This window comes from Gossypium raimondii, chromosome 8, assembly GCF_025698545.1.
Source record: "Gossypium raimondii isolate GPD5lz chromosome 8, ASM2569854v1, whole genome shotgun sequence".
Classification (NCBI taxonomy): domain Eukaryota; kingdom Viridiplantae; phylum Streptophyta; class Magnoliopsida; order Malvales; family Malvaceae; genus Gossypium; species Gossypium raimondii.
The window spans coordinates 54,379,577-54,392,296 of record NC_068572.1 but is presented as its reverse complement, the minus strand read 5'-3'; the positions used below and the strand labels follow the sequence as shown (position 1 = coordinate 54,392,296).

General features: G+C 35.0%; 2 protein-coding genes across 2 annotated transcripts; both read right to left on the bottom strand.

Annotated features, from left to right (window-relative positions):
- Positions 1 to 334: 334 nt before the first annotated feature.
- Positions 335 to 2,352, bottom strand: LOC105792174 (protein DETOXIFICATION 49). Its single transcript, XM_012620599.2, has one exon. It carries the CDS (start codon positions 2,027 to 2,029, stop codon positions 422 to 424), a length of 1,608 nt encoding a protein of 535 aa, XP_012476053.2. The 5' UTR covers positions 2,030 to 2,352; the 3' UTR covers positions 335 to 421.
- Positions 2,353 to 7,075: 4,723 nt separating this feature from the next.
- Positions 7,076 to 8,840, bottom strand: LOC105792175 (protein ABIL1). Its single transcript, XM_052635352.1, has 4 exons — positions 8,659 to 8,840; positions 7,752 to 7,851; positions 7,467 to 7,614; positions 7,076 to 7,378 (listed from the first exon to the last, which is right to left on the bottom strand). The coding sequence occupies exons 1-4, from the start codon at positions 8,695 to 8,697 to the stop codon at positions 7,291 to 7,293; spliced, it is 375 nt and encodes a 124-aa protein (XP_052491312.1). The 5' UTR covers positions 8,698 to 8,840; the 3' UTR covers positions 7,076 to 7,290.
- Between the last annotated feature and the right edge of the window lie 3,880 nt (positions 8,841 to 12,720).

Below are 12,720 nucleotides of genomic sequence, written 5' to 3'. Positions count from 1 at the left end.
ATAATTTCATGTCTAAAATGGACATTTTATTCTTCAAAAGACTTTTTGACAAAGAATGTTAAACACTCAATTTCTCAAAATCTTGAAAAGACTTCGACAAGACTTCGAAAAGACTTTTAAAAGTAATAAAGAACTGGCCTTAACTCGTGCGCGCAAAGTACGATGTTGATTTTTCGATACCCGATTGAGGAAATTGCTATGTTGTACGCGCAACGCGATGCATTTCCAAACAAAACGACGCAACAAATATGGCCCGACTAAGAAACTTGTACCGTTTGATTCACAAAAATCAATGTTCTGTTTCTCCGGTTTTTCCATTCCGAAACAACAAACCAATGCGTAACACAAAGAAATTCTATTCTGATCAAATTCACAGGAAAAAAAAAACAATTGGTTAGAAAAATCAACCCTTGCTATTAACTCAAATCAGACAGGTAAGTTGTTTTTGTTTTATGTCATGATGTAATAACCCTGAAGATTCTTTCATACTCCCATCCTGGTTGGTGTGGTCATCATCATCAACAGGCACCTCTCTGGTCAGTTCCTGCGCCCTCCAGGCTTGAAAGTCCCAATCGGTGCGAGTCACAGTGAACAACATGGTTAGCAAACACGAACCTTGGGCGGCTAGAAGACCAAGCCAAAGACCTTTGAAATCAAACCCTGTGAAGAAACTCAACCACACTGCAACTGGCATGCCTACAAGGTAAAAACATCCCAAGTTGATGTTTGCTCCTAATTTTGGCCTCGCCGTTCCTCTTAAAACTCCGCAGCCTGTTGTTTGTGGGCAGTTTCCGAGCTCACAAAGTCCAAGTATAGGCAAAACCATGGATGTTAAGGCGATGATTTCCGGGTCTTGGGTGAACATTGCAGCCCATTTTTTTCTTATCAATATAGTAAAAACGAATGCGGAAAATCCGAGTACCGAGCTCGATGAGAGGCCGACGATTGCAGCTATTTTTGCTTTGTTTGGATTGTTAGCTCCAAGTTCATTTCCAACTCTCGTTGACACACCAAAGCTTAAGGAAGATGGGAAAATGTATATAAAAGATGTGGTTTGAATTAAAATGCCCATTGAAGCAACAGTTGCTTGTGGATTTAACAACAGCCCACATAACAAAATCATGATTTCATACCACCACCATTCCAGGCAAACTGAAATGCAGCTTGGAATGGATAAATTCAATAAATATTTCCAGCCTTTGAAGCAGTCTGAGGAAATTCCACCCCATGTTTTCTTGTACACCCCGGAGATTTTCACGTAAACAATCAACGAACCTACGAGATTGAAGTTCGTCCAAACGGACCCCAAAGCAACGCCTTTGATGCCAAGATTGAGCACCGAAACCAGAAGGTAATTAATGGGAATGTGGAGAAGAATCGCCAGAGTCGAACAGTATGTGAGAGGCAGGGTTATAGACTGAGTCCTCAAATATGTACGCAAAGGGTGTAAAATGGATTGTGCAAGAAGGTCTGGAAGAGAATAAAGAATGTAGGATTGAGCTTCATTGGCGATATTTTCATCTTGGCCGCAAAAGAGAAGGATATTTTTCATGCTGAACCACAAAGAAGCAATGGCAATTGAAGTCAAAAGAAGCATAAGTATCATTTTTTGCATGGTGAGGCCAAGAACTTTGAATCTTTTGGCACCAAAAGCTTGACCACAGATGGGCTCCATCCCCATGGCAAGGCCAGAGAGAACGGAGTACCCTGTGATGTTAGCAAATCCAATAGCCAGTGAGCCACCGGCTAAAGCGAGCTCCCCTAGACGCCCAAGAAACAACATGGAAATCATGGATCGAGAGTAGAGCAAAAGCCCCGTTAGTACCATCGGGAAAGCTACGTTGGCTATGCAATTCAATTCACCAATTATTGGAGACAGACAAGTCTTTTCTGAAGTCATGTCTTGTCTTTGTTCTGTTGGGATCTTGAGGTTCAAAGGAGTACTTAACATATCTGATTCTTGTACGATGATTGTAGCAAGATTTTCGTGATCCAAACTCTGTTTGCAAGATGAGGAGAAGCCCCCCATGATTCTGCACTTCTTTTTTATGGTACGGTGAGAAAACGAAAGTAGGAAGAGCACTAAGGGTAAACCAGAGAGGAATTTGGGTATAATCGTTTGAAGGAGAGATAGCCAATGGAGGGAGGGGGGGGGGGGCTGAAAAATGGAAAGAGTATGTGGGTTTTAAAGGGGTTTTTAACCTGTGGAGACAAGAACAGTTGACAGATCGAGCTTCCTTTTATGACCGATCAGGAGATGTCACTGTTGCCAATTGGGTGTGCAAATGAAAAATCAACCCCCGAATGGGTACTCGATTTGTTTAAAATTGCTTCACAAGTGTGAAGTATTTATGAGGATATCGGTTTAAAACCTATTTGCCTTTTACTTTCTTTAATTGATCTAATTAAGGGGGGAACAAAGCCTTTTAACTCTCCACTGTTACGTTTTTCGTTGAGGAAACATAATAAATATTTGGACGGTTATATGTGGACCTAATTATACACATGAGGAAGCTTGCTGAACCTCTACTGCTTTGTTGCTCAAGCAACCCTCTCAATTAACTTATTAATTTATTCCACCAATTGATTGGCTGCTTTAATAATGTTTAAACCCTCTTCTTTTCGGGGACCTAACCAAATAATTTTTTAAGAATGCCCATGGCTATGCAAGTTGATATTTATACCTTCTTTATTTCTCATTAATATGATTAAGGTTAAAATGATAAAGTTGAGATAACGAAAATTAAAATGGATAGAATATTATTTGTATATATTTATACAAATATAAAATTATTTTAAAATTTTGTAATTAAATTAGTAAAGATGAATCGAACCTGTTGGGTTGAATCAAACATTAATACTCGATTTACACATGAATGTTTTAAGTAGTTAATTGTTAAAGTTGGGGTCAAATCGTAACTAACTCCTTTACACACAAATAATAAAGAAATCACTGAGTTTTTAGTCTTTTGAATGTGTCAAATAAGGAATAAAATAGTAATATTTTCATGGTGCTGACACATTATGATTTTTTATAGTATATATGTTACATCTTTTGGAATTTAGGTCACATATAATAATAACAATTTAACGGACCACATAAAAGAAATGGGATTTAATTGATATTTTGTTTTGGCAAAAAAGAGAGATAATGTTATGAAAACATAAGGCTAGGGTTTACCACTAAATCCTATGATTTTGTCTTGGAGCTAGCATTGGTCGGATAGGCGTAGGCTCTTCGTGGATTCAGTGTACTCGTCCAACAAGCAGCAGCTATGGACGGTGGCAGGCGCCGATATATTCCGAAGGGGGATCCTGTTTTACATGTTTCGTGTTTGTCTTGACCGACTATCATCTTCCTCCTCGGACACTTCTCCCAGAGTTCGAATTAACCAATAGTGTCACGTGAATGGTACAAGCAACTGTGATCAACAAACAGTAACGGCAATTTTGTTCTTTGTGACAAAGGGAACTCATGCTCCTGTTTATGTACTATAATATATCATTTTTGAAATCGAAGTCTACAATAAGTTAATTAATTCTTCTTTTCATGATTGGTACTTGAAATTGTGAGTACAATCTCTCCATCGTTATTATATCAACAAGATTTGTTTGGTTAAGTCAACAAACTCAGATTTCCTTTCCCTGTTATTTTCTGTTTAAGCAAGTTTTTCTTTAATATTCAGTAAATGAATTATACTTTACAATGATGAAAACAACCCACATTCTAAAGACAACCAATTTTGAACAATCCACTATCACTAAAATCATAATTTATCAAAGAATAATAGGCTTCTTTCCCACACAAAAGTTTCCATTTATGTTATACTTTTATGAGTTTGCTAACGTTTTTATCCCCAAATTTTTGAGGTTAATTAATCAATATATTTAAGGAGGCAAAAATCAATATATTTACAATTTTAATATGTTCAATGAGGAGATTATTATATGAGATTCATTGTATAAGTTTAAAAATTATGGAATAAATTATTAATTGGTTTTTAATATTTTATTTGAGTCTTTAAAGTTTTAGTGTTATATCAATTAATTTTTTTATTAGTTTAGAGTTGTTAACTTTGTAGAACACTCACATGTCACGGGTTCCACCTTAAAGCCCATGACGATTGCACCAAATGCATCCAATGGAGGTCTATTGTTTAGATGGGGATCATTTGACCCACAAGAACTGACCCGATTGAAAGAACTGTTGGAGAAACCTGTCAGATTGAAGCCTAGGTAGCCCAATAATGAAGATATGACAACATAGGATATTTTTAGTAAATATGGGGACTAATATTAAAAGATTGATAGGAATCATATCTTGTAAAGATTAAATTAGATTTGATATTATGCAATCTTGTAAATTCCCAAACATCAAGGGATAGGCTAATCTCTTCCGTCGATTTAACTTGATCTAGACCGTCGGTTTTGGGAGAGCTCAACTATAAATAGAGAGCCTCCCCCTCACTTGTAAATCACTTTATTCATACATTGTTTCATTATTCTTTAAGAGTAATAGAATACTGAGAGCATTTACTCAAACACCTCTCGTGCATTCTTTTCTGTGGCTTTTTGTTGTTCTTTTGTGGCTTCTTTTGACATAATTGCTCCGCTATACAAATTGGTGCCTTGGAGGAATTCTAAAGGAAACCTCACTTGTGGTGGTTAGGCTGACTTAGGCGAGTTTGGAACGAACGGATCGCCTAAGGCCGCACAGATCACAAGACGAAAGATCTAGCCCCGTGACACACACCCATGGCACCGCAAAATCAATATTTAATTACACCTATCAATACTCTAGAATTAAAATAAAAAAGAGGAATTAAAAGAAACGAGATAAAAAAAACTCAATATTTGATTCGGTGCACTTAAACCTTACAATATGAATCTTTATATAGACTAAAGGTCCCATTGCTCTTGTTTTTCTAAGTAATGTGGGATATAAGTTTTTATATAGATTCAAAATCTCTTTACCTTTAGTTCCTAGGAAATGTGATATTCCTTATCCTTTTAACTAACAAAAAACTAAGGTTAAACTTTGTACAACAAAAAAACCACTAACAAAATATAACTTGTAAAAACTATTAAATGGTTATTGGTGTTGCTACATCAACACTCCCCCTCAACACTAACTTTCACAATGTCAAGTTAACGACGAAAGATTTTGAGCTTATTGCCACATAAGCCTTTTGTGAACAAGTCTACAACTTGGTCTTTTATTTTAACATATTCCAACTCCTTATGTTGGTTCTCACAACCCCCCTCATTGCTTTGCTCGAGGAACACTACCTTCGGTCCCATACTTTTTGATGCCTTTGTGGCTCGACTTGTGGCACTACATTGCCATTTGTGTTGCTGGCTTAATTGGCTTTTCATGGCACAATCAAATAACACCCAACCTTTGTGACTTCTCAGAGTGCTCTTCTATGGCTTCTGATTCCTCATTTCACTATGATTGACAATGTCACTTATCTTAGGCATTCCCTGACTCGGTACAGCCCATCACTAAAGAAATAACTCAAGGGTCTCTACTTACCCTTTCTCGTAGTTGTCTCGATCTTACCCCTCTTTTGGCAGGGCTTCCTTTCATCAGCCTTGTGCTCACTTGATGAATCTTTACTTTTGGCTTATTTCGATGCTCCCTCACTCAATCCTAAGCTCTGACACTTGGGGGACTCGAATCGATCATTTTTCCTACACCAATGATTCAACCATTGCCATTGTACGCATCAAGTCTTGGACCCCTCGAACCTCGCAACTTAAGCCTCGCTCATGGATTGGTTGGATTGTTTTCAATACCTACGGCTCAGTAATAAAACCTCATGCCCGAAACAAAGTTGTCCACATCCTTGGCGTCTCTTAAATACTTAAACTCCTTAAGCCTCTAGTAGGGTAGTTATATTGCTAACCAAACTGACAGATCATGATATGAAAACAATTGTAAGACCATGAGGTTGAGACCCATGGCATCTTAATATGATTTGGAAACACTCATGGTGTAGGATCTAATAAAATGAAGACTGGATTGACAGATCACAATACATGAATGTGTGTATAAGCCCATGTGGTTGAGACCCATAAGAAGAAATGTTTGTATGTATGTTCATAGTGTAGCCTCCGATAAGGTGTAAATCGAATTGGCAGATCACAATACATGAAATTATGTATAATTCCACGAGAGAGAAACTCATAGCACCTTCTATGAGAGTCCACCGGAACAGTAAACATGTGATTTTATATTATGCCTTCGTGGCGTATTCTGAATGACGCGTTTGTGGCGTATTCCATAAGTTGCCCTTGTACCGTATTCTGTAGCCCTTGTGGCATACTCTGCTAAGTCTGTATGATGGAATGTAATTATCCGCCCTTATGGTAAGTTCTGGATAAGTTCTGATAATTCTTTGGTAAGTAATTCTATGATAAGGTCATGACACGTCTGAAGTTCATGTGGTTGTTTAAGTTTTGATATCTAATTGAATAAGTCTAATAAGAATTCTTGAAAAAAAGTGTATCTGTATGTTTAGAGAGAGTACCTGCCATGATAATATGTTAGTTTGGGATTTGGGCGTATTTATAAATATGAATGAGATAAGTATCCATTAGTCACTACACCAAAACAGGCTTTTAGCGGCATTTAAGCGCCCCTAAAAGTATTTGCAGCGCTTTTAGTAGCGCCGCAAAAAATGCTACTATTGACAACGCCGCTGACTTTTGCGGCGTTTATGCAAAAAAACGCCGCTAAAGAACATGACCTTTAGCGGCACTTTTCCCACAAACGCCGCTAAAGAACATGACCTTTAACGACGCTTTCCCCAAAAACGCCGTTAAAGGTCATGAAAAATAAAAAAAAAATTAAAATATTATAAAAACACCACAAATCCATTCTTATCCCTTTACCTGCTTAAGCAAATCCTTTAGAAATGTTATTAATACATACATCACTCCATTCTTTGGTTAGAGGTTGCAGTAAAAGTGGGATTCCACCAATTTAGAAATGTATAATTTAATTTGAAGACGTATTAAAATGGAAATTCATGAACAAGATCAATGTTTTCCACTATATCTCATGCAGGAAGTCAAATTGCCTTTGATTACATAAGATTCTTTTGAAATTTTTTTAAAAAAAAAAATTCAAACTAGTTCATATCAACTTCCTCAAGTTGTATGAATTGCTGATCAACACCTTATTTGAACTTACAATTCTCGGAAAGCATAAAATGTAGTTCCATGAGCATTCATTTAAAGTAGCAAAAAAATTTACTGATTACAGTGACAGTCTAAGCTCCAAATCTAGCTCTTATGTGTCACTTGATTCTGAATTCTGACTGCTCGATCCCAATGAGTTACTGAGATGTTTCTTGCTCCTTGAATGTGAATCCTATAAGAATGTAAGGAACTAAAACAAATTAAATTTTAAAACACAATCATCACATGGCTCATAAACTAAAAAAAAAAATTCACTATACCTGCTAAGAAAACAACTAACATAGAAGAGTTCCAACCTGCTAAGAAACATTATACCTGAAGGCTGAAGACGAGATTTAGCATGGAGATAATTTTGCCTAGGATCTGTTTGTAACTGGGGACTAAAATGTACCTTCTTGCTGACAGAATCTGGCTTAGAAAAAATTGCAATAGAAGAGAGGCAAAGAAACAGGACAAAAAGGAAATGGAAATGATAAAACATACAAAACATCAACCCACTAATTAGCTTCCAGGAAAAAAAGAAGGCCTCTATCAACTACTCTTACTCGGTAAAATGTAGTGCTTGTGATGTCTTGGGATAAATGCCAACAATTCCTGCTGCCTGATACCTTCTTTATCTGTGTATGTTTGGCACGTAAGAAGTTTCTGACATTAAAAAGCCTAAATTAGCTAAGGCTCTCCATTCAATAAATTTCTTGTACTAGCATATTAAACCAGAGAAGTACAAAGAGCATTATGGTATTGTTTGGTTGAACATGAAAAACAAGTTGCCATGACAAAATGAAAACACGAGTATAGGTCTTTAAAAAATAATAAAATAAATAAATATATTATAGTAAACATTAAAAATATTAAACATTAAGTCACAAGTGGAAAAAATAAATAAGATACATTTAGGATCCTTATTTATTTTTATATTTTGATAAGCTAGAATAGATAATATCAAAAATAAAATGCTATAATAATATTGGATGCGCATTACATATCTTTTGAGTTGTTAACTATGAATTATCTTGTAATTTAGAATTTAACAGTAATTAAAATCAAAAGGTTCATAATTCATAAATTTAATAATATTTAAATAGTAAAAATAAATAAAAACTAAATCTATCTTATATGCCAATTTTAAGCTTTTTGACTCTATATTTTACTATTGTTCATAGATTTTTATTTTTAATATTTCAAAAGAAAGTTATATTTTGATAATGAAAAACTATCCTACAGTAGACTCCTCATCCTCCCATCCATTTATTTCATTCTCCTATCAGTCAAATTCCTCAAACAAACTGTTCTAGTTAAATGCTTAACTGTATGGACTCTCCAATTAAATTCACCATACGACTGGAATGATAATAAACCATACTTGGTTGAAGCATTAAAAATTCAATAGAAAAGAGGTATGTGCAAACAGATTCATGAAACCAAATAAGAGAAAGAAATCACAAACCATACCTGCAAATAAGCAACAATATGAACCAAATAATGAAACATGCCTTGCAAATGAGTGGATTACGCCAGCAGAACCCATGTAAACATTTTCTGAACCAAATAATGAAAATGTAATTGAAAAGGTAAAAGAATAAAATAAGAATCAGCTAACGATAGTTTTGTAAGATAAAAAAGAATTAATGAATGAATAACTTCACCGGCTTCATTGGTGAGCATTTCAGTCCCCATACGACCCACCACAATCTACACTCAACCCAAAATTAAAAAAAGAAAAACCATTATTAGTCAGTCTTAGCTCTCAAATGGATATAAAAGAGAAAACTTTCATTTTTTTTCTTTTCGAGGGAACAATATACGAACGAGAAATTGGTAAATGCGGTCCAACCTTTACGACTTCTTCGGCTACATCACTTGCTACACAAGAAAATAAAAATCTTTAACCGATGATTAAAATGCGGCGATCCAATAGTGAAGACAAGTTCTTTAATATAACTTGCAAATGGTATATAGCTAGACAACTTTGATTTGAGATATCAAATCTTCACGTTTGACAAGTTCTTTAATATAACTTGCAAATGGTATATAGCTAGACAACTTTCATTTGAGATATCAAATCTTCACGTTTTAAAAGCATTAGCTCTATGACAATAGGATGCCAAAAATTACCATCAAATAACCACAAGTACTTAAACTAAGAGACCTACAAACCAGTCTATTATTTTGTTGGTTAAATTATAAAAGAAGGATATGCCTTAACAAGTAGACAAATTATGTCCTTTAATGATAACTTGAGTTAACAAATAGACACAATTTTTCCCATCAATAGTTGCAACTAAAGCAACCTCCACAAATGTAAACCATCGGTTCAACCAGTCTGGTGCTTAGCTGTAGATTCAACCAGTCGGTACACAGGATATCCTCTGTAGATTCATCATATCAAAAGCAAAGGGAAAACATAGAAAAGAGAAGAAAATCAATTTATCTTGAGAGAAATTCTACTTACTGCTTCACACATTAGGCCATCATCAGGATTTGGTTCGCTGAGCAATAGCCTTGTACTTGTAAGCACTGTTAAAACCAAAATTAAATCCCACCAAAATTATGAACCCGAAGCATCCTTGAAGGTGGTGCAACGCTTGATCCATCAATCCAGGTAAGCTTTCATCTTCAAATCTGGCATAATTTACTTTACTGTTTTATTTTCTTAACTATTTAGTTTCTTTAACTAGTGATGTAGAATTCGAAAAAAAAATTGGAATAAGCACCAAGGAAATACTATGAACTTTCAAATGTCAAATCCCGGAACTCAAATCTCAATTTAGTTTTTTCATTGAAGGAGTATTTGTTTTATTGTTGAATTCCTTCCTGCATACGTTGAATTACTGCCTAATTTATCCAGTTCCTTCTGTATAACAGTTAAGTGAGCAAGAAGACCTCATTGTTTGGATGCGAACTGCTGCGCTGCCACATTTAGAAAATTGTATGGGAAGATTGAACAGGATCTCCAACCAAATGATCAAATACTTGTGACATTGGATAACAACTACAATACTTACAGTTTCAATGGCAAGAAAAAACTAGTGCTTTCAACTACTAGTTGGCTTGGTGGAAAAAACGACTTCCTTGGCATTACTTATCTCACTGTTGGCGGGCTGTGCTGCTTTTTGGCTTCGTCTTTCACTGTTGTCTAACTTGTCAAGCCAAGGTAATTTCTTTGGTCATTTTCATACTACCCATAGTCAAACGACATCTAGACTTCAAAATATTATCGAAGGTTGCTGTTATCTGTTAATAATTTCTAGTAGCTGAGGAGGTGAAGCTAACATGTTACTGATACAAATTAGTAGGGGTGAGCATTCGATCGAATCGAATCGAATCGAATCGAAAATTTTCGAGTTAATCGAGTTTTCAAATCTCATTTTATCATCCTAACTTTATTTGAAGTTTTCTCGAATCGAGTCGAGTGAGATGGAATTCGAATCGAATCGAATCGAATATATTTGTTCGAGTTAAATTTTAAAAAATAATTTTGGGTCCTTGTAACCATTGTCACCCATCGTAATAAAATTTGTCCACCTTAATCAAATTTTTTATTAACTTTCATCACCTCATAATTTATTTATTAATTTTTTATATACTGGTTAGCTTATTTGTTTGCTTAGTTGTTTCAATTATCTTTGGATTCTTGTCACTATGTATTTTGGAATTAAAAATATGTTAAATATAAAAATATGATTTTTTAATAAAATTTATTTTAAAAATAAAATTTGAAATTGATACCAATATAAAATTTTAACACGAATATTTTATGGCATAATTAAGAATTCAATTTTAATATAAATATTTAATATGACTAAACAATTCAATAATATAAATAATAAAAATGTGAAATTTAATTTAATAATATAAATAGTATATATAAATAAAATTATTACTATTTATGTTTAGTGATTTTTTGGATAATTTTGATTTTTATTTGAGAGTAAAGGGTGAGAAGTAAAAGTTTAGGGGAAAATAAAAGTTTTGGGGAATAAAAGTTTGAGGAAAGTAAATAGGGGGAGTAAAATTTTGGAGGGAAAATATTTAAAAAAAAATTGGAGGGGGGAGGGTTTGGGGTAGATGGGAGGTGGGATGAGAAGAGAATAACAGTTTTAGGGGAAAAGTGGGAGGGAGTAAAAATTTTGGGGGAAAATAAAAAGTTTTGAGAGTTTTTGAGAGTAAAATTTTGAAAAAAAAATGAATGGAAGAGTAAAATTTTGGTGGGAAATGGATTTTGGATAGATTGGGGGTTGGGAGGGGAGGGGAGTAAAAGTTTTGGGAGAAAAGTGGGAAGGAGTAAAAGTTTTGAGGGAAAAGTAAAAAAGTTTGGGAATTTAGGGTAAAACTATAAAATATTATAGTTTGATATTCGAATTATTCGATTTATTCGAATTCGAAAACTCAACTCGATTCGAACTCGAAATTCGAAGAAAAAATTCGAGTTGATTCGAATAACTCGAATAACTCGAATCGTTTAACTCGAAATTCGAATTTTTTTTCGATTTTTTCGAGTCGAATCGAATTTTTCTCACCCTTACAAATTAGGCTAGGATGTTTAGGGTATTTGCAAGGTATCATAGCATTTAAACCCTAAACTTGTAGAATTTTTTTAGTCATTTTTTTCTCTACAATTTATTATAGCTTTATCCCTGTCTTTTAAGGCATCATTTTCAAGTCTAGCTTTTTTTTTCTCTGAACTTGAAGCTAACATGTTAGCGATGTAAATTAGGCTAGGATGTTCTTTTAAAACAAGTGAACTGTATCCATTTCTGACATTTACAAATAATCAAACAAAAAAACAAAACAAATTAAATCCAACCAAAATTACAAACCCAAAGCGTTCTTGAAGCTTCAGTTAAAACCAAAGGACCCCCTTGGTGATGCGAGCTAACTCCTCCAGCCACCGCTACAAGCGAAGAAGACGAAAGACAATCTACCACCGCACGACGCAATGACTCCGGTGGCTTCTTAAGCGACGAAGATCTAAGCCTCGACACTCTACTGCCTACTCCTAACTGAAGCCTCGAACCCCCGGGCTCCGACCTGGACTGAAAGTTGTAGCCATCGGAGTTAGGTTGCACTCCGAATTCACGCACAACTGTCTGTCAAACTTAACTCCAATTTAAAAAAAAAAAACAAAGACTTTTTAAGCAATTAAAATATTCTTTTTCCTCCTCAATTCAATCGTTACTACATTTGAACAGAGAACAAAGAAAGAGAGAAAGAGAGAAATTTGTGGAAGATTCAAAATCTTATTTATTTTGAGAGTAAAAAAAATGAAAATAGAAGAGGGAAAACTAGGCTGATTTACCAATAAAAGCTTAATTTTTTATAAATTTACCGAAATGGGCCCGGTATTTTATTATTTACCGAAATGGGCCATTTTCCGGCAAATCGCGTCCACATCAGCGCGATGTCAGGGGACGTGCTAGGAAATCGCGGCCACGTTAGAACTCTTTGCTGAGGGGGCGATTTGTTGCCACGCCAGCAAAGTGCTCTGACGTGGCCGCGATTTCCTAACTTGTA